The 22,976-nt window shown below is 42.8% G+C and overlaps 1 protein-coding gene across 4 annotated transcripts in view; it reads left to right on the top strand.

The window, feature by feature from the left end:
* LOC144609156 (D-glucuronyl C5-epimerase-like) overlaps positions 1-22,976 on the top strand; it is a 97,881-nt gene that overhangs the window by 66,279 nt on the left and 8,626 nt on the right. For all 4 annotated transcript variants that reach the window (XM_078427585.1, XM_078427583.1, XM_078427582.1 and 1 more), the window contains exon 2: positions 14,424-15,046. In XM_078427585.1, the coding sequence (XP_078283711.1) occupies positions 14,437-15,046 (610 nt within the window). In that variant the 5' untranslated portion in view covers positions 14,424-14,436. The remainder of the gene's footprint in view (positions 1-14,423; positions 15,047-22,976) is intronic.

Here is a 22,976-nt window from a genome sequence, read left to right on the forward strand (position 1 = left end):
TTATGTCGTGTTTTATAGTCTGATATGAAATCAGTGATTTATTTTTGAACTTAACAACCGTGTCCTTGACTTTATTATAGAACTTGCCAAGTGATGTTATTTTTATACTAATTCATATAATATTTTATAATATGCTGTTACAGGTGGTCAATAGCACATTTTAAAATTTCTGGTGTGATGGAGCAATATTCTTAGCTGAATTCCTTTTGATGTTAGGATGAGGAAAGAGGCTGTACTGAAGTGGAGGAAAGCTGCAGTATATTTCTTTCTGATTTATATTTCTATCATAAAAATAAGCAATGATGTGCAAGACATCCAGTAATATAATAGTTCCAACTTTGAGTAATGGGAGATCAATTTTAAATCTCTGCAGATTTGTATTGTGATTTGCTGCCTATGCCATTTTATTAGTTCACTGCTTTTCCTGATGCGAATCATATACATGAATGGATTCATCTCCCAATTAAGATTTGTGTATAATCCCAGTAATGTACTGGGGGAATTTGTGCACCTCTTTTTGAAAAAATAATTGCTGAAATTTCTAGAAAATTGGATTGTTCCAGTTATGCTGATTGATAAGCAATGTATTTCCAAATTAGTGTGAGTTTAACTGTTCTTTGAGAGATGATAACGCTCGTGTGAACCTACCCGTGGCCTTCCAGAAAGCCTATATTTTTTTTCTATATATTAATTCATCTTTATCCTTTTTCCACTTTTTTTCCACCTCCGAGTAAACTGACATGGATGGCTGAATGATAATTTTTGTGTCATTAGGAGGTAAACGAATAAATAGATACAAGGAATTGCAGATGCTGGTTTCCAATCAAAAAGACAAAGTGCTGGAGTAACTCAGCTGAGTCAGGCAGCATCTTTGGAGAACGTGGCTAAGTGAAACTATGGGTTATTCTTAACAACCGTGTCCTTGACTTTATTATAGAACTTGCCAAGTGATGTTATTTTTATACTAATTCATATAATATTTTATAATATGCTGTTACAGGTGGTCAATAGCACATTTTAAAATTTCTGGTGTGATGGAGCAATATTCTTAGCTGAATTCCTTTTGATGTTAGGATGAGGAAAGAGGCTGTACTGAAACACAATCTCAGCGCACCAAGCCATGCTGACTCTCCCTAATCAACCTTTGTCTTTCCAATGCATATATCTTATCACTCAGAAATCCCTCCAGTAACTTGCCTATCAAAGAATTCTGGTAACTGAACAAACACGGCATACTGGCAGAGTAATTTTGTTTTCGGGTTGGTGAGATTATAATGGCAAGTGTTGAGGCTTCCAGGCAAAATTATATTTGCAGAAAGCTCCAAACTACTTTTTGAAATTACATCTAAGAAAGAGTAGGTATTTATCATTGTAATATTTGATTCTTGAACTATTAGAATTAGTTGTGCAACCAGCCACTGCAGCATATTGTCCCATGTGCAATGAAAAACTGTATGCTATACAGGTGAATCATTCACATGTGATTACAATCAAACCATTCATGAGTAAACTGGTAGTGCAAAAGAGAGAGGAAACAGTGCAAAATGGTGTGTTAACGCTACAGAGAAAGTGTTGATTAAAACAAAGTGTAAAAGTTGAGTGTAAAAAAAATAGAGTGGATCAGGAATACATTTTTAGTGTGGGAGATCTGCTCAAGAGTCAGGTAACAGCACTGAGGTTATTCTTGACTATCTCTGACATCTCCCTCCCGTTTCTGGACCTCACCATCTCCATCACAGGAGAAAAACTAGTGACGGACATTTATTACAAGCCCACTGACTCGCACAGCTATCTGGACTACACTTCTTCCCACCCGGTCCCCTGCAAAAAGTCTATCCCCTACTCCCAATTCCTCTGTCTACGCCGCATCTGCGCCCGGGATGAGGTGTTTCAGACTAGGGCTTCCGAGATGTCCTCGTTTTTCAGAAAACGGGGCTTCCCCTCCTCCATTATAGATGAGGCTCTCACTAGGGTCTCTTCTACATCCCGCAGCTCCGCTCTTGCTCCCCATCCCCCCACTCGCAACAAGGACAGGATCCCCCTCGTTCTCACCTTCCACCCCACCAGCCAGCGGATCCAACATATCATCCACCAACATTTCCGTCACCTACAACAGGACCCCACCACTGGCCATATCTTCCCATCCCCTCCCCTCTCTGCATTCCGCAGAGACCGTTCCCTCCGCAACTCCCTGGTCCACTCGTCCCTTCCTACCCAAACCACCCTAACCCCGGGCACTTTCCCTTGCAACCGCACGAGATGCAACACCTGTCCCTTTACCTCCCCCCTCAACTCCATCAAAGGACCCAAACATTCTTTCCAGGTGAGACAGAGGTTCACCTGCACCTCCTCCAACCTCATCTATTGCATCCGCTGCTCTAGATGTCAACTTATCTATATCGGCGAAACCAAGCGCAGGCTCGGCGATCGCTTCGCTGAACACCTGCGCTCGGTCCGCATTAACGCAACTGATCTCCCGGTGGCCCAGCACTTTAACTCCCCCTCCCATTCCCAGTCTGACCTCTCTGTCATGGGCCTCCTCCAGTGCCATAGTGAGACCCGCCGGAAATTGGAGGAGCAGCACCTCATATTTCGCCTGGGCAGTCTGCGGCCCGGTGGTATGAACGTCGACTTCTCCAACTTCAGATAGCTCCTCTGTCCCTCCCTTCCCCTCCTCCTTCCCAGATCTCCCTCTATCTTCCTGTCTCCACCTATATCCTTCCTTTGTCCCACCCCCGACATCAGTCTGAAGAAGGGTCTCGACCCGAAACGTCACCCATTCCTTCTCTCCCGAGATGCTGCCTGACCTGCTGAGTTACTCCAGCATTTTGTGAATAAATCGATTTGTACCAGCATCTGCAGTTATTTTCTTATCCTTCATCAGACTTCTTGTGATTGGGAGGCAAAGAGGTGGGGACTGCACAAAGCTTGGTGAGTGATAGGTAGATACAAATGCGGGTGCTTTTGATGGTTGGTTAAAGGCCAGAGGTGTGAGATAAGAATAGAAGAGGTGTGAATGTGAAGCCATAGGAAGGAATGTAGGTGGAAGGGGAAATTGGTGCAAATCCAGGTGGGGCACGGGTGAGAGAGGGGTTAGGGATACTAAATAGGCAGATAGACAAATAAAGGGGGTGTTTGTAGGTTAGTTACCTAGAATTTGAGAATTTGATGTTCATGCCATTGGAACCCAAGTGGAAAATGATGAGCTGTTCCTCCAGTTTGTGCATGTCCTTATTCTGGCAATGGAAGAGACCCAGGACAGAAAGATAAGTATGGGAAGGGAGGTTAAAAATGGTCAGTAAAGCAGGTGATCCAGTAAGGCCTTGGCAAGTGCTTGGTGTAACGGTCATGTTTACTCTGGTTTCCAATCTAGTTGTGGTGGAACAGAAGACATTGCTGCTGCTGCTGCTGCTGCTGCTGCTGAAAGGATATTCAAGCTGCAAATCGATAGGCACTTTTGAATTGCAATTCAAAATCTTTTTGTCATGTCCATTTTTGGATTCAATTAAAGAATATAATTGGTGTGTGAGACAGTAAAATTGCAGGTCAAATTTATGTACCGTTGCTGTTGGCTTCTCAAGCTGCATCGTGCCCATAGCCTTAATATATTTTATCCAATTTGCTGGATTTACACTGATAGAAATTGCTGTAGAAATTTAAGAATGCAAATGCCCAGTCAGATCACTAAAATTTTGCAGTGTCACCTAAGAGTCTATACTTGAGGAACCAAAAATAGAGTGACCTGCCATTGGTACTTATTGCCAAAAACATAGGAAATTATAGCCTGCCCTCTTTGATCAAGATTAGCCCTCAGCTTGACTTGGTGATTTGCTCTGAAGATGGGTGCTTTTGTGCTTCTTGGGTATTTGAATCAGAAAGGATTGGGTCTAATTTCTGAAGAATTCTTTTACCTCATAGCTTTGATTTTTGAAAGAGGGAATAAATGTTGTTCTGTTGTAACCAGATATAAACCCTTCTCCCATGCTCCAAGGATTAAAATCCTGGCCTGTCCAACACAACGCAGACCATGAAGTCCTGGCAACTTTTTCTAATTGGACTTCATCGGACTTTAATTCTTTTGCTGATCCTCAGTCCACTTGCCCAGTTGATCAAGATCCTCCTGCCATATTTGCTAGCCTTCTTCGCTGTCCACAATGCCACCTATTTTAGTGTAATTTGCAAACTTGCCTTTGTCAATGGGCCCAGTAAAGACTCCTGAGGCACATGACAAGTCAGAGGCCTCCAGTCCATATCACCCTCTGCTTCCTAATATCAAGCCAATTGTATATTCAATAAACTAGCTCTCCCTGGATTCCATGTAATGTCATCTTTTGGAATAAACTACTGTGGAACCCTATCAAAGGCCTTGCAGAAGTCCATGCAGATGATGATGTTAATGCCCTGTCATTTACTTTTTTGGTTACTTCAAAAAGGCGATCAAATTCGTGAAACACAATCTCAGCGCACCAAGCCATGCTGACTCTCCCTAATCAACCTTTGTCTTTCCAATGCATATATCTTATCACTCAGAAATCCCTCCAGTAACTTGCCTATCAAAGAATTCTGGTAACTGTGAACAAACACGGCATACTGGCAGAGTAATTTTGTTTTCGGGTTGGTGAGATTATAATGGCAAGTGTTGAGGCTTCCAGGCAAAATTATATTTGCAGAAAGCTCCAAACTACTTTTTGAAATTACATCTAAGAAAGAGTAGGTATTTATCATTGTAATATTTGATTCTTGAACTATTAGAATTAGTTGTGCAGCCAACCACTGCAGCATATTGTCCCATGTGCAATGAAAAACTGTATGCTATACAGGTGAATCATTCACATGTGATTACAATCAAACCATTCATGAGTAAACTGGTAGTGCAAAAGAGAGAGGAAACAGTGCAAAATGGTGTGTTAACGCTACAGAGAAAGTGTTGATTAAAACAAAGTGTAAAAGCTGAGTGTAAAAAAAATAGAGTGGATCAGGAATACATTTTTAGTGTGAGAGATCTGCTCAAGAGTCAGGTAACAGCACTGAGGTTATTCTTGAAACTGATGGAACATAGTTAAGTTTAAGGTGAAGGGAAAAAGATTTAGGAATCTGAGGGGTGTCTTTTTAACACAAAGTGGGTGTGTGTATGAAACAAGCTGCCAGAGGAGGTAGTTAAGGCAGGGACTGTCCCAACGTTTAAGAAACAGTTAAGGCAGATGCGTGGATAGGGCAGGTTTGGAGGGATATGGGCCAAATGCAGGCAGGTGGGACTAGTGTAGTTGAGACATGTTGGCCAGTGTGGGCAAGTTGGGCCCAGGGACCTGTTTCCATGCTGTATCACTCTGAGTCTATCTATAGTTTCAAGTTTTTGTATTTTCTTTCCGACAGGAGAGGGGAGAAGAGGAAATGACTAGGATATGACTGGTCCTTGATCAAGTTGGTAATTTCCCAAGGCAGTTGTATAAATTGAGTCAATTGGGGGAGGGTTGGGGGGCGTGTGCGAGGAAGGCCATGTACTGGGCTACAATAACAACTCTGTATTTTTTGCAGTCCTGGGCAGAGCAGTTGCCAAATCAAGCTGTGATGCATTCTGGGAGGATGATTTATATGATGCATATCATGGGGAAGTACTCTATTCTGCTTTCTGAAGTCAACGACTAGCTTTGCCCTGGCCACTTGATCCAGGCTGACCATCAACAAATCCCATTTTCCCTCTTGCATCCCTATCATCTCTTCCATCTCTCCCCCCTTTCATTCTCCTGCCACACACTTACACCAAGTTACAGGAACCGACTAGACCGTCATTCAATGTGTCTGGCATGAGGGTAGGAACCCAGGAGAAAACTACGGGGTTACAGAGGATGTGCAAACACTGTGCAGATGGCACCAAAGGTTGGGTTTAAATTCAGGTTAGAGCATAAGACACCTAGTATTTTGAGCCAGAGGATGTTCATATTTTTGGCACTAATGAAATATAATTCTAAATGTCCTCCTCTATCTGGAACCATTTCACACCAGGTAGTGCAGTTTATTCCAAAATTGGCCAAGTGAGCTTTTGTTCATTTCTGCTAGATTTTAAAACAAATTATTTTCTACTCTATGGAGCTCAAACTTCATTCTAAGCTACTTATTTGTCCTTCATATGAAACAAAAAATCATTGTGTACCTGAGAGATTTAAGCTCATTCTGGAATGCTTTTTGGACTGACATCTTAAATATATAATATTGCAGTAAAGTGGATTAGCATTTTTTTGTTTTTTTCTGCTTGAGTGAATAATTAACTGGACAACAGAAAAATCAACATCTGTTTCCATAGAATAAATGATTTTTATTAGAAACATTTTCATCAGTATTGTTTTTACAGGATAACAGATACCTGATTTTTTTTTTTTTAAACTAGATTATATTGTCGAGGAGTAGAAATAGGAGTGAACCATCCCAAACTATTTTGTTTCATTTAAAATTGTTAGTTTGACACGAGGCAAGTATTCTACTTTAGCCAAGGGTTTTGATATGACATATGGTTTATTAAGCTGTAGCCTATCTATTGTTTACACAGTTCAAGCAGCACTGCCCTACTTCTGTTGCCTTTTTTCAATTTGAGGTATAATATCCAAATAAGCTTTCTTAACTATGTTATTTATTAATCAAAAATTTGTGAACTGTCATATCAAGATCGCTCTGTTCCTCTATATTTTAACATTCTCTCTTATTACATTTTACTTCTCTCTCTCCCCCCCCCCCCACAACACCCATTGTCAAATCCAACAGTATTAATTTCTAACGATATTAACCCCTAAAAATACCTATTACCATCATACCCCATCCAACCCATTATACCCTTCCAACCCATCTCTGCTGTCAAATTTTGTGAATGTATTGCCTCTCAATTCCTTGCCCATCTTCCCCAATTCCTTATATTTGAATCACTCCAGTTAAGATTTTGATCCAACCAAAGAGTTGTAGGGACATACGGATTAGCGGGGGGGTCTCGAACCCTCGGTTGGGCTAACGAGTCACGAGATGCAGGAGCGCGAGGTATAGTTGTGTCTGGCGCCCAGCTGGAGAGATGAGATTAGATTGTATTGGCTAGTTAAGTAGTGTGTGTCCAAAGTAAGCAGTGGCAGTTTGTTACGGTTACCTACGAATAAAGACCTTTGAACAATAACGCTCGTTTTGGACTCACTACATTGGTGACCCGAACGCGAAGAACACGCAGAATGTCGCGAGCGCGGGCGAGGGGCACCTACCGCCGTTCTGGGCCCATCAGCCGCACCTGTGGTTTGTACAGGCGGAGTCGCAGTTCCATATTAAAAAGGTGGATAGCGAACTGGAGAAGTTCCACCACCTCGTGAGCTGTCTGCAGGCGGAGGTGGTGGCGAGGGTCAGTCAATATCTGACCAGCCCACCCCAAACGGAGCAGTACGTGGGGCTCAAGAGGCTCCTACTGAAGAAATTCGGCTGGAGCCAGAACCAGCGGGCTCTGAGGCTGCTCCATCTACCAGCGCTGGGGCAGCGGCTGCCGTCCGAGTTGATGACGGAAATGCTGACCTTGGTGGGCGACCATCAGCCATGCATGATGTTCGAGGCGGCATTTCGAGAGAAGCTACCCCAGGACGTCAGGCTGGTGTTGGCCGACGTCTCGTTTGACGACCCGGAAACGTTCGCCGAGAAAGCCGACATGCTCGTCAGGGAGCGGCACACCCGGGACGACTCGGTTAATCGTGTCTCAAGGCCCAGCGGCAGTCGGGGGAGCGGCCGGGAGAGCGACGGCTCGGCCGCTATTTCGCAGTCTGCCAGGCAAGAGGGGGCTGCAGAACATGTTTATTGGTCGCGGGCACAACCAGCACGGCAGAATAAAAGCGGCTGGTGTTTCTTCCATCGGCGGTGGGGCAGTGACGCCCGAAGTTGCAGAGCCCCATGTACGTTTCCGGGCAATGCCTGGGCCGATCGAACGTAGAGGCAGTTTCGATTGGCCGTAATTGCCGCCTCTACGTGACGGACCATGAGACCGGGATCGTGTTTCTGGTGGATACGGGAGCGGTTGTGAATATTGTGCCTTCCTACGGCTGTGAAGTTCAAGCGGGGGGAAGGGGCCGCCCCTTATTGCAGTGAACGGTAGCGCCATCCGCACTTACGGTAAGAGGACTATGTCCCTGTCCTTTGGGTATAGGACCTACCGTTGGAATTTCATCGTGGCGGATGTGGGCCAGGCCATTTTGGGTGCAGACTTCCTATGGGCGTTTTCGTTGGTCGCAGACGTCCACGGTAGCGGCCTGCAGCCCTCGGCCGACATACGGCCCCGAAGTACGGGGCCTGCGGCCCCTCCAAGCGCCGCCCCACCCAGTTCAGCAATCCAGGACATCACGGCCCCCGGTCAGTTCGATGCGGTCCTAGCGGAGTTCCCGCAGCTCCCCGTTCAGCGGTTCGATGCACCTTCCGAGAAGCATGGGGTGGTGCATTTCATTCCGACCGAGGGCCCGCCGGTTTTTGCCCGGGCACGGCGCCTCCCACCCGAAAAGCTGGCCATGGCTCGAGAGGAGTTCTTGAGCTTGGAGAGGCTGGGAATTGTGCGGCCTTCAAGTAGTCCGTGGGCCTCACCCTTGCACATGGTTTCCAAAGCATCTGGTGGGTGGAGGCCATGTGGGGATTTCCGACGACTTAGCGCGGCAACACGGCCGGACCGCTACATACAGGACTTCTCAGCTAGCCTGGAGGGGGCTACAATTTTTTCGAAGATCGATCTGGTGCGGGGGTATCATCAGATCCCGGTCCATCCGCCGAACATCCCAAAGACGGCTACCATTACTCCGTTCAGATTGTTTGAGTGGTTGCGCATGCCTTTCGGCCTTAAAAACGCAGCTCAGGCATTTCAGCGTCTCATGGACCGTGTGGGTCGAGGTTTGCCGTTCGTGTTTATTTATCTTGATGACATTTTGATTGCCAGCTGTTCGGTCCAGGAGCACTTAGTCCACCTCCGCACTATATTCCAGAGGCTGCAGGACCACGGCCTGATTCTGCACCTGGACAAATGCCAATTCGGCCTGTCGGTGGTAGATTTTTTGGGTCACCGGGTTACATCGGCCGGAGCCACCCCTTTGCCAGCTAAGGTGGAGGCGATCCGCTCTTTTCCACGTCCTACTACCATCAAGGGATTGCAGGAATTCGTAGGCATGGTGAACTTTTATCACCGGTTCGTGCCTGCAGCAGCTCGGGTCATGCGCCCCCTTTTTCTATGCCTCGCGGGTAACCCCGCAGAGTTGGTATGGTCCGCATCTGCAGAGACGGCTTTTGTCGCGGTCAAACAGGCCCTCGCTAACGCCACCATGCTGGTGCACCCGCGCTCCTCCGCCCCCATGGCGCTGACGATGGACGCCTCAGACGTGGCGGTGGGTGGGGTTTTGGAGCAGCAGGTCGAAGGTCAATGGCAGCCCCTGGCGTTTTTCAGCCGGCAGCTCTCGCGAGCCGAGCTCAAATATAGTGCGTTTGACAGGGAGCTCCTGGCCCTCTATTTAGCAGTCCGCCACTTCCGCTATTTTTTGGAAGGCCGTTCTTTCGTGGCCTACACGGATCACAAACCTCTGACATTCGCTTTTGCTAAGGTTTCTGATCCGTGGTCAGCTCGCCAGCAGCGGCACCTCACCCTAATTTCGGAGTTTACCGCCGATGTCCGTCATATTGCGGGTAGGCTTAATACTGTTGCTGATGCCCTGTCCTGGCCGGCCATTCCCTCCGTTGCCGTGGTAGGCGGACAGGTGGATTTCCAGGAGCTAGCGGAGGCTCAGCGTCTGGAAAAAACGGCCGAGGTGTACGCCTCCACAGCCTCGGGACTGCGTTTGGAGCAGGTGGTGTATGGCCCCACAGGTACCAAGTTGTGGTGTGACATTTCCCTTTCACACCCTCGCCCGGTGGTGCCTGCCGCCCTGCGGCGTAAGGTTTTTGAGGCCATTCACGACCTGGCACATCCGTCCATCAGGGCGACTTCGGCCATGGTGGCCGCCCGGTTTGTCTGGCACGGCCTGCGGAAGCAGGTGGCGGCCTGGGCACGGGCCTGTATTCCGTGCCAAGCCTCCAAAGTTCATCGCCATGTCCAGCCCCCATACCAGAGTTTTGAGGTTCCCCCAGTCCGTTTTTTCCACATCCACGTGGATTTGGTGGGTCCATTGCCTTATTCCAGGGGTTATACTCATCTCCTGACGGTGGTGGATCGGTTTACACGTTGGCCGGAGGCGCTCCTATTGTCGGACACCTCGGCGGCCTCCTGTGCACGGGCCCTGGCGTTGCATTGGGTGGCCCGTTTCGGCGTACCGGCTATCATCACCACAGATCGGGGAGCCCAGTTCACCTCCTCCCTCTGGGCCGCGCTGGCACAGTTGTATGGGTCTCGCTTACAACAGACCACCGCCTACCATCCCCAATCCAACGGGATGGTTGAGCGCTTCCATCGGCAGCTTAAGGCGTCCCTCTGTGCCCGACTGACCGGCCACGATTGGGCTGACCAGCTACCTTGGGTCCTCCTCGGCATTCGTACGGCCCCAAAGGCCGAGCTAGGCACATCCTCGGCCGAGCTCGTCTACGGTTCGCCCCTGCGGGTACCAGGTGACATCCTCCCTTCCGCCCCCGCTTTGCCACCACCCGTTACGTCGGTGTTGGGTTCCCTCCGGGCACGGGTAGGTTCTCTGGCTCCAGTCCCGACCTCCTGGCACGGAAGCGCGGCGGTCCACGTCCCGTCGGACTTGCAGGACTGTGATTTCGTGTTCCTGCGGAAAGATTCCCACCGCCCCCCTCTTCAGCCGGTTTATCAGGGCCCGTTTCAGGTACTGAAGAGAGGGGCTGTCACTTTTACCTTACAGGTGGGTAATCGCCAGGAACTCGTTTCCGTATCCCGGCTCAAGCCGGCCCATTTGGACCAGGACCTCCCTGTGTCGGTGGCCCAGCCGCCGCGCCCCTGGTGCCGCCAGCGGCGCCTTGTTTGCCACCCCTCAGCCCCCCGCCGCCTATGGTTTGGGCCCGGGCCCCCGTTCCCGATCAAGCGCTCTCCATCGCCTACGCCCTCCGCTTCCGGGGCCCCTCCATCGCCTCCGGCGGCGGCGACCTCCCCGCCTCCCGTCACATTGGCGGTATCGGTTTCCCCCCTCCGTGCGCGTTCCGGGAGGGAGGTCCGGGCACCCGTGAGGTACGGTTTCGAGGGTTCTGGGGGGGTTCATGTAGGGACATACGGATTAGCGGGAGGGTCTCGAACCCTCGGTTGGGCTAACGAGTCACGAGATGCGGGAGCGCGAGGTATAGTTGTGTCTGGCGCCCAGCTGGAGAGATGAGATTAGATTGTATTGGCTAGTTAAGTAGTGTGTGTCCAAAGTAAGCAGTAGCAGTTTGTTACGGTTACCTACGAATAAAGACCTTTGAACAATAACGCTCGTTTTGGACTCACTACAGAGTGTTCTTTGCACGATATTGGCTCCCTAGTTATCATTCCCATACTTGGAATTTGTCTGAAACTAAACCAGACGGTTTGCAGACTTAATGTAAAACAGATCAGTTGAAGTTGACTTTAGTCTTCAGCTATATCAGCCCTCATAAAACTGTCCCACTTTGTTCCTGCCAGAACTCATTTCCTTGAAGCCTTCATCTCTAGACTCTAGAATTTCAATTCACTCGCCAGTGATCTTCTACTCCACATCTGTTTACCTAAACACTAAAGCACAAATGTTGACTTTTTCCAAGTTTCATTCATCCATTATACATGTGCTTGCTGGGTCTTAGACAAACAAAAACTATTTTAAAACCTTTGTCCTTGTCTTTGAGTCCCTCGCTGAGCTGCTATGTAATACACCCCATTTCTACATGGCTTCTAGTTCTGTAGTGTTCCAGACCTTTGGTTTTATGTGCTCCTGGTTTGCATCTTTCTTCCTTGAGCACAGTGCTTTTATAAAATATATATTTTTTTCCTCTTCTTCAGTGGGCTTTAAAACTTGCTTCCTTAACCAAGACTTTACTTATTAGTCCTGATCCCATTTGTAGCTTGGTACCAAATTTTGGCATTCAAGCATTTTCTGTTTTTACAGCGTCTGCAGTTTATTGTTCCAATTGCAATGTTAACTTAGGTTTAAGAAATCTTAGCACGTACTCGTATTGTTACACACTGATTTGAGCTATTGACCAACCGGAATAAATTAAGGAAATGAAACAAAAAACTGTTGTCCCGTGACCTCGCACAGGCTGTGAGTTGTGTTCCACATTTGGATTGAAACTCTGAGCAGGTCAATATGTCTTTTTTAACTATTCTGCCTTTAAGTCAAGGTCTGAACCCTTCCTGTGCTTTTGGTGCTCCTTGCTGCCCTTGGTTCCTCCATTCTAAGGTAGTCAGTCTCTGGAATTCTTCATCCCCGACGGTTTGGAGGCTGGACTATTTAGGGGGGTTTAAATGGAAGTAGACCCATTTTAGAAAGAGAAATGAGGACTACAGGAAACTAGCACAAGAAAGGAAATTAGGTCTTGCGCAAATTAGTAATAATCTTGTTGAATGGTGGGGCATGCTTGAGTGGCCCTTGCTTACACCTTCAATTGTATTATTAATATAAAGTACAATTTGAAACTTTTTCTGTCCTCTATTTTTGCAGAGCATTCAATTCTTTCAGACTGCCTGTAAACACCTTGCACAAGTTGCCATTTGTGCGCCATGTATTTGCTTGCACAATGCTTTATTGCTTGTTTGATCCTGTTTTCTTCTCCTTTCCAATGTCAGAAAAACTTGCTACATTTCCTTTATGAAACAATCAGAATTATTTCTTACCACTTAGCCTGGGACTTTGAATGCAATAGTGACATCCTTGATGAATTGCGTACTGAGATTTAATTTGGCGTAGATATCACAAAATGCTGGAGTAACTCAGCAGATCAGGCAGCATCTCAGGAGAGAAGGAATGGGTGACGTTTCGGGTCGAGACCCTTCTTCAGACTGAAGGGTCTCAACCCGAAACATCATCCATTCCTTCTCTCCTGAGATGCTGCCTGACCTGCTGAGTTATTCCAGCATTTTGTGATACCTTCAATTTGTACCAGCATCTGCAGTTATTTTCCTACTTTAATTTGGTGTAGATTGCTGACCAAATTAGAAGTTCCCTGTTTGCCTGCTTGTAAAACAAAATTTTGATCCTTAATATATTGAAGATCTATTTCACTAACTCTTCACAACAGAAAATGTTTGATCAATTCTGAAGGCTCCTATCAATTTTCAGTATATATAGATTAAATAGAATAGATTGTTAATCCATTTCTTCTGAAGTAGTTTTTGATGTTTTCTATCAAGATTTCATCTGTTTTCATGCAGGGATTTGTATATGATTAACTCAGTGTCTTACGAAAATAATTATAAGCTTTTATCGTGGTGAACAGAAACGGTTCAAATTCTTGCTTTTGTAATTCAAATTGTTCACGTATTTGAAGATTCCGCATGTGTTGTTTAATTTGCATGGTTTGTGTTCTGAGGAAGAAGCGTGCTAACATTCTAGATTGAATGGAAAGTAGCTGAGATATGGATCCAAAATCATAGAACCCTCAACTTCATGATACGAGCCAATTCAATCTGTGAAAAGAACTACTCAGATTCCATAACCCTGCAATTCTTCAGGACCAAACCCAAGTACTGTGGAAAATACTTGCAGATGTAGAATATAATCCTAGAAAAATAATCTTTATAATTACCTGCATGTACACAACCATTTATCTAGCTACACTATGTATCATGTAAATGTAGTTTTTAAATCCTGGCAATCTGGAAATTGTGACTGATCAAAACTTAGTGAAAATGATACAGTTCAAATGATCCATAATTACGCTTGTTTATTCTATTGAATTTTGCAACTTTTTAGAATGCTGTAAAGTGGGTGGGGTGGGATTGAAGTTAAACTATTGAGGCGCATCTTTGGGCAAACTAGCGAGACTTTACGGGTAATTTCGGTAATGTTATGTTTAATTGTGAACACTTGAAGTGGAACGAATATTCCAGGTCCTGACAGCAACAACTATAGCCTTGTGCACAAGTTGCAATATTTACCCAGTCATCGAGTAAAGAAACAATAAGATTTCAACTTGGGTCATAAGGGCATAAGAGATAGAAGTAATTCTTGAGACCTGTCACACACCTTTTTTGGCTTTTACCATTGGCTTTGGCATAATGCTGATTTATTTTATGCCCAGTAGATTGATGTTGAGTACAAAGACCTTGACATCTGTTTTTGTGCATTGCATCAATGTAAAGGTAAAGTTTATACATGTATTTTAAGGTAATATAGTCTAAATTTCGGTGATTATTAGACCATGACTTGTAAACTGAAATTCCGGTTTAATAGTTTAAACTTTTTTTTAAATGTTGAACATAAAATTATAAATGGTCATTATTTTTAATCTGGTGTATTTTGATTTTTTTCTATATATAGGTATGATGTGAATATGCGTTGCTTGGTAGCTCGAGTGAACTACAAGACCTTGATTATCATCTGTGCTCTATTTACACTGGTCACTGTACTTTTGTGGAACAAATGCTCGAGTGACAAAGCAATTCATTTTCCAAAGCATCTCGGTCACCTGGAGAACCTGGTTGGAAAAGGAGTATTGGAAAAGAGAGAATTTGACTCTGAAGACGACAACGATCTGGCTATCCTTTTAAGAGGGGGAAAGCCTGCAGCAAAACAGCCATCTGCAGATGCATCCCATCAGGAACAGCAGAGGGCCCCTCCTGTTGCCAGTATTCTGAACAACAATGCCAATAAACTGAGTATTAAATATGAAGAAATGGATTGTTTAATAAATGATGACTACACAATAAAAGGCAGGAAGGAAGGCAATGAATTTTATCTGCCCTTCAGCTGGATTGAGAAATATTTTGAGGTTTATGGAAAGATTGCCCAGTATGATGGTTACGAACGGTTTGAGTTTTCTCACAGTTATTCAAAAGTATACACCCCCCGGGGTACTTACCGGTCAGATGGGGTGTTCATGTCATTTGAAGGCTACAATGTGGAAGTCCGTGATCGTGTGAAGTGCATCAGTGGTATTGAAGGTAGGTTTTGCTTTAGAAATTTACCTGTTAACATTTTTCCCGCATCCCAAAGGTAACTCAACCATTTTTGACAGCAGTTTTCCTGTGCTTACAAGTAGAGGAGTTTATGTATTAATGTGATTGCTCGCCATACTGAGAGGCGCTATTTCTGTGCTTTAAGTTACCAACAAAATAGTTCAACAGATTCATGCACATTTTTTTTTGAGGGCAAACTATAAATTTGAGGGCAAGTGCGATCTATTAAAGTGCTTTAATTTCAAAACATTTCAATTAAATAAAACGCAGAAGCCCATTCAATTGTCTCTATTCTGAAATGGTATAAGTATGCACAGAACCCCAAGTGAAATAATAAACGCCATACTTTTATGGCCTTTTAAAATTACTACGTGCTAATTGTGAATTTAGCTCCAGAGTTTCAATTTTGTATATTGGTGGGACACCCACAATATAAAGAAGTATGATCAGGCTATATTTTACTAAATTGTATATCTGGCTAATTGTGAAACTTGAAATGATCACATGAGACATGAGCATTTATTTTATTGGATTACAGACACTGAACATGTTTGGAACACTTAATGATTTGTGTTATATGGTTTATTTTAAAAATTTATCTCAAAACTTCAGGATATTTGAAAGTGCTTTTTATCTCTTTCAAGTGAAGTCGGGTATTTTCAAGGGAAAAAAAATAATGGAACCAATTTCTGCACCATTTGCAATGATGCCCACAGATCGCCCAGAATGGAGTACAATATTTTCTGACGATTGATATATTTTGATAAAATCAGAATTTGATTTGAAAGCTAACCAACATTTCCCGTTGTATTAGGTAAAGTTCTTCAAGCATGAAATCCTCCATCAAATATTATGATAAAAGGATTCATCTGACTGGAAGGAAATTCATTTTTCATACTAAAGTTTGTGGGTTTTTGCATTCATTTTGATGAATCAAATCACCTAGCTCTCAGCCTTGACCATCTTTGTTTTTAACTTAGAAAACAAAAGAGGAAAATTAAGTCCTTTGCTATAAAGTCTTACAGCACGGAGGCAGGCATTTGAGCCACCATGTCTATGCTGACCATTGTACTTATCTATACTAGGGTCTTGACCTGAAACGTCACCCATCCTCCAGAGATGCTGCCTGTCCCACTGAGTTGCTCCAGCATTTTGTGTCTATCTTCAGTGTAAACCAGCATCTGCAGTTCCTCCCTACACATTTTGTCTGCTCAATTTACTTCGGTTTGGTCTGTGGTCTTCTATACCTTGTTAATTGCTTATCTACTTGCATCTTAATTGTTGTGAGAGTTCCTTCCTTCCCTTGACAATGTATTCTAGATTCTCACTGGTCAGGTTTGTGATTGCCAACCCCTGATCCAAATGATTATTATTTCACGTGAGCTTTGGGTGTTGGCCAAAGTTTAGGAAACCTTCACTGACTAGCAGGCACCAGCCTTCTACTCATCTTTTTGTACGCCCTTTCAGGGAAGTTTCTAGATACCTATTGACCCAAGAGTACTGAACCAACTGTAGGAGTTACAATGTCCAACCAGCTGAGATTAATCAACACCACTGTGCAAAGATGGATCCTGACACAGTTCTGTTCAGAATAATTTTTTATCATTAACAATGTCCAACTGACCCTAAGATCAGTCATTATGTTCAACTTTACCTTTGTGTAAATTCTGACATCTCAATAAATAACATGTAAACTGTAAAATAATTAGTATTGGTACAGCAGTTGACCTAATATATTGGCTCATTGTAATCCTGCTTAAATGCTGGTTAGTTATGTTTACATAAGTTGTCCCAACTGGAAGGCAACAAGATCTATTTCTTAGCTTTTTGTACGCAGCAGTTGATCAAAACAGCTGGCCAATGCCTTTATTTTCAGTGCAGACCATATCTACTTGACGTTGGGACCCATGGAACATAAATAAGGTCCATGTGTACCATCTCGCCAGAGTAGCAGGATAAGACCACCTTGCCTCTTGATCTGCATCCTGCTAATATTGGGGCATTAATCTAATACCCAAATGAATTTCTAGTAAATTACACTCAGCAAGAGCTCCTGAAAAATACCCCTAGCCAATTCCTGTCCAGTTACACATGTATTTTGGTTGCTAATGTGTAATGGCAGCTGTGTAAAGATAGGAAACAAGTAGATATAATTGACTGTATTGAGGGGCCTCAAACATGTAATTTGGTCGTATTTTCTTTCCAAGTATTAACCAACAAATATTTCCAGAATTTGTCTTATTCCCCCACCAAATAAATTGCTTGGCCAGCAACGGGTCCACGGATCTTCAGTTGGGGGAGGGTTGCCTTGCACCCAACGGGGTTTGCCGTGCCCGCAGGAGAGGTTTGCATGGAGGGTTGCCGGGCCCACAGGAGAGATTTAAAAGTCACTTTTTAAACTTTAATACTTACGTAAGATGGCCACCGCAGTTGGTGGAGGGTTGCAGCTCGGAGGGGTGCAGGACCTGCACGAGTGACGGGAGTGGCGGCCAATGGGGGGGGGGAAGTGAGGTGAGTTCTCCTGCTGCTGGCCGCAGGAGAGGTTTTCACAGAGGGTTGCCGGGCCAGCAGGAGAGTTTTGGGCCCAACGGGTCCACACGCAGCTAGTTAATACATTTAAAATTCTTAATGGTTAACTGTAGATGCTGGGAGGGTGTTTCCACTGGGTGAAGAATTTAGAACTGGATACCATGATCTCAAAGTAAGAGTTGGCCATTTAGGCTGGAAATAAGATATATGTTCTCGCAAATACTGGTGAATCTTTGGAATTCTCAACCTTGGTGCAATAGAGGCTCAGTCGTCACTTCATTTAAAACAAATGACTAGATTTTTACATATTAGGAGAATGTGGGGATAGGACAGGAAAATCATCTATTATGTTGAATGGCAGAACAGACTCATGGGACTGAATAACCCCCACCTCTGACTTGTGTTCTTATCATTGATATCACATCTGTTCCAGGTTTCTATGCTTTTGGGTCTAGGATTGAATTCTGGCACATCACAAACCTGTTTTGATCCTAAAATAGTTCAATAAGAGTTTAGAGTTGATTAACTTACCTCATGAGTCCCACAATTGAGCAGTTGCAATTTTTCAAATATTGAACTAATTCAAGAGACAACGATGTGTTTCATTTAATTTGTTAATTTTTGTGCAGTTAAATTTGCAACATTTTATGTGCATGGTACAAGAAACTCGTCGCAGGTTTTATTGAGTAGATAATTATAGAATGAGTTAAAAGGAAAAGACAATTGGATTTTTGTTTAATTTATTTATTGCAATCTTTTGATTCCATTGTTACAAAGAGCACTCAGTGTGTGGCCCTCTGTGTTTTTCAGAGTATTATACTGATTAAGTTGGGTAGAATATTACTCAGCATTGTTTAATGGCTGTGTTTTTCCCCCATTTCAATGACGTGGAATGCAATGATTAGGTTATGGAGCAGTAGGTGGAGTAAATGAATTGAATTGTGAATGCTCACAGAATTATAACGAGCGGATGACAACCGCTGTGAAGTACTTGCTTTTAAAATGGAAATGAGATTTTCTTTACCTAGTCAATACCTAATGTAAACATGAATGTTAAGTAGCGAAGAGCTAGAAAATTGTCACTTCATATTTGTCATTTTTTTGGCCTGGATTAAAAAATATTCAATGCAGTTAAACTATATTACGTTATATGTTCTCTCGAAGCCTACTGAGGAACCATTTCTAAGGAGCTAATATGATTGAGTCTGCAACTTCAGATTTGCCTAATGTCTTATCACTTTGCTTAAAATTTGTTACTCGCTCTGTGGCACCTCAGAGAAAACTCATCTGCCTTTATTAGAAAATATGAACGTTCTCTTTTAAAGAAATTGGCATCATGGGTTCCATGTAAAAATGCTTAGGACTTTTATAAGCCAATCTTTATTAAATATTTAATTTTTAATAGTCGCAGCATTGAAATAAGCCAACAGCCTATAAACGACTATGTACATCCAGTATTTGACTATCCTATCTACCTCCATCTTGGTCTTTAATCTTTGATGTCCAGTGATTCAAATGATAATCTGGATACTTAAATATTGTGAGAGTCTCTATAGAATTGGAGGGAAAATCTCTGTTTAGTAAAATAGCAAAACTACTCATGTTCAGAAGGTATGTGCTTACTGATCAAGAGATAGTCATGTTTTGAACTTGTTTGTAAATCTAAAATCTGAGGATATCATTTTTTAGATGATATTGTTGGGTTATCTTTCTCAAATTCATCCACTGAGATTTTATTGGGAGCTGGCGAGTAAGTCAATCCAAGATGTACTTTGTTATAAATCTTGCATTCGGAATTTAATCTTGATGAAGAGACATGCCAACTGTCAAGTGGGTTTATTGTCATGAGCACAAGTATGGTGAGGTACAGGTACAATGAAAAATTGTGCTTGGTGCAGTGTCTCAGACTAAGCACAAAAACACAATTTTACATAAATTACACACCAAGTTGTTTTTAAAAAGACTGTTTCAACAGAATCCCTCTTTCACTGGAGTTAAAATGAATAGAAGGATAGTGCAGGAGAAATTGTTATATTAAGCAAACTGTCCTCTCCAATGACAACTCAACAATTTTTAGTTCATGGTTCCAAATCGGCAGAAATAAGACCAATGCAATCTAATGCTGATCTTTTGGTAATGGTTGAACATGGTTAGTGTAGTTGACATTATCATTTACACTGCATCGTGACCTTTTAAAATCCTAAATGATGTATGTTGTCTTTTTTGTTTTCTAAATTCACCTATGTTTTTACTCTCTCGTGGTCTCATCTATTTACAACCTATAGATTTTAAACCATCCTGTATGTAACCAGATGTCAGCTTGGCTCAATTGGCACAAATCGTCTTTCAGTTCTGATGTTTGTGATCTTAAATTGGAATTCTAAAGACTAACACTGAATATTTTAAGGATGTTTGGCAGGTGCTCTCTGAGGTATGTTCCTCAGATTAAAATATCGTCTCTAAATACAAATTGGATCGGTGCTCTGGAAAAAATACTTCCATCTCCATCAATATTCTCCAGGAAAACAACAGATAAAAATGTAATAATATTATTTTCATATAATGCACTGTTAAGAGGGTTATCCTCACATGATGATATTTCTTTCTCCAACGCTGCACAGTTAACCAAGCAAGCGCCAATGTATGGAGACTTTTGAAAGTGCTCCTTAGTGCCAAGCTGGATGATGTTTGTGCAGTTGTGCATTGAAATAGTGCTGTGTGCTTCTTCCATTGAAGATAAATGACTGGTTTGATCATGAACAGAGAGTTTCATTTATTCTTTTCACTGCTCTGCGTACTTAGCTTAAGCTGTCTAGTAGATAAATAGGGATGGATTCCAGTAATTTGAAAGTTCAACCATTTTACAACACAATTTTATGCTGAAAGGCAAAGTTTAGCAATTGGATAAAACACTCCAACAGGATGAATTGATTCCAACACACTTCGTACTTTACTTTTGGATGTTTTAAAATGCCATGAATTCTCTAAATTTGTGGAGGGTCTCATCCTGAATTCTAAATTAGGTTAAATCTTGACAATGGCTACTTTGTTTGCATTGATATTTGTCTGCTTGCATTGATATTTGTGAAATTTTCTAAAGAGCACAACACATTTTGTGTTCCAACCACATTTTGAATATAGCATTTTTATTGACAAAACTTTTTTAATATAGACCAGTTGATAATAATGAATTGGAATGTAACTGATTTTATAAATGGGTTATTCCTTGTAATGTCCAAAGCATTATGAAGGTCACTGCTTTTATAGCAAATTAATAAATCAAGTTGGGGTTTTTTCCTACTACTTGATACCACATTGGTGTTTTGGGAATTAATTGGAGATCGTGAAGCCCATTTCCCCCACTGTGAATTCAGTGTCATTTACCCTTTAGCATTCCAGACTTTAGTTTTGATATTTTCAGCAACCAAAGTTCATGATAGGATAAATAATATTGTAACTGCAAATTAGGATTACACAGGAAAAAGTAGCCTTTATGCATTTTGTTCCTGGTCAGAATGTCCTTGTAGATGCCATTTGCGCTCAGACTGCCCTGCCTCTTTGACATTTGTCTAGTTTAGGTTGAAATCCAGATGGTTGCTGCATATCTCTGCTTTTGATCTGATAGTGAAACACAAAGAGAATGGTTTTCATCATCTCTAACTCCTTTCCAGTTCTTTGATCCTGACCTTATCAAAAAATGTCTTATTTCATTATACAGTCTTTACCTGCCATCTATTTTGCATTTGATCCTTTCTTGATCTGGTGAAATTAGTATAAATGCTTTGTCATAATTGTCCAAGTCAATGGATATTTATTAAGATGGAGATTGACAGATTCTTGATTAGTGAAGCAAGTATTCACTGGAATTTAGAAGGAAGAGAGGGGATTATATTAACAGGTAAAATTATTAAGGAATTGGACACGCTAGATGCAGGAAACATGTTCCCTATGTTGGAGTCCAGAACCAGGGGCCACAGTTTAAGAATAAGGGGTAGGCCATTTTGAAACTGAGATGAGGAAAAACTTCTTCACCCAGAGGGTTGTGAATTTGTGGATTCGCTGCCACAGAAGGCAGTGGCGTCAGATTCACTGGATACATTCAAAAGAGAGTTAGATACTCTTAGGGCTAGCGGAATCGAGGGATATGGGGAGAAGGCAGGAATGGGGTACTGATTGTGGATGATCAGCCATGATCACATTGGCGGTGCTGGCTCGAAGGGCCAAATGGCCTACTGCACCTATTGTCTATGTATCTGTTTATGTAAAGGTGTCTGAGGAGAATGGGGTTGAGAGGGAAAGATAGATCAAACATGAATGAATGGCAGAGTAGACTGGGCCGAATGGGGCCGAATGGCCTATTTCTGCTCCTAGAATTTATGAGTTAGCCTTCTAACTCCCAAATCTGTGACTTGTAGCACCAGATCACCAAGATCATGGGATCCCACCACCTGTAAGTTCTTCCCCAAATTGCATTTTATTCAGTTGCAGTATATCTTCCACTTATTGTCACGAGGTCTGAATTCTGGAAACCTAAAAGTAGCATCTCCACCTGAAAAACAGCACTTCAAGAAGGCGATTCACACCTCACTATCTGAAGGGCATTTAGGAATGGGCAAAAAGTGCTGGCCATGCACCATAAATTAATTGTATTCAAAACAAAAGCCAACTCCCATTGCTTCAAGGTGTGTTCAAGCACTTCCACATGCCAATAAGAGAATTGCAACCCAGGAAGTAACTGAACTCCAGTAATTTTCCATTATAAATTACATTTTATTGAAAAATAAAACTTCTAATTGTTTTCACTCACCATTCTTGCCCCTCTTCCTCGTCATCACTCCAGCAGCTAATTCCCTTTTGACAGCCACGTGTTATCTAAAAGGAGATTGAATGAAAAAGAAATTCTGAAGTATTTTAAATGATTGTCAGCTTTTTAAAGAAAAAATAAGTTTTTCACTATTAACCTTATTATCAGTATTAGATATCTGGTGCATCTGACCCAGAATATTTAAGTTGTGTATCGCATGAAGTCTGATAAATTTCAAGACAGCAATTTTTTGGGACTTTTCTGCTTGCCTGCAAGTAGACTTTTCAACTCTGCATTCTGGACAGCATCTTTTCTGTATGATATCTAATTTGGTTATCCATTTGGTTATAATTTCTTATTCATGTACTACATTTAAATTCCATTTTGGTCCTTGTGGGTTGAACTCGCTCCACAAGTCAACAGTATTTGAAAAACTGAGGTTCACTTTGCTATCTCACTGTTTGAGGACTAAATGGCTCATGTTTGTTTTATTGAGATCCAACCTTCTGAGAAAGCTGAGCGATGGAGCCCAGCATTCTATTCCAAAGTCACCACGGTACATTCTTGATTTTGCAAGTCTAA

Source organism: Rhinoraja longicauda, chromosome 33, assembly GCF_053455715.1.
Source record: "Rhinoraja longicauda isolate Sanriku21f chromosome 33, sRhiLon1.1, whole genome shotgun sequence".
NCBI classification, from domain to species: Eukaryota; Metazoa; Chordata; class Chondrichthyes; order Rajiformes; family Arhynchobatidae; genus Rhinoraja; species Rhinoraja longicauda.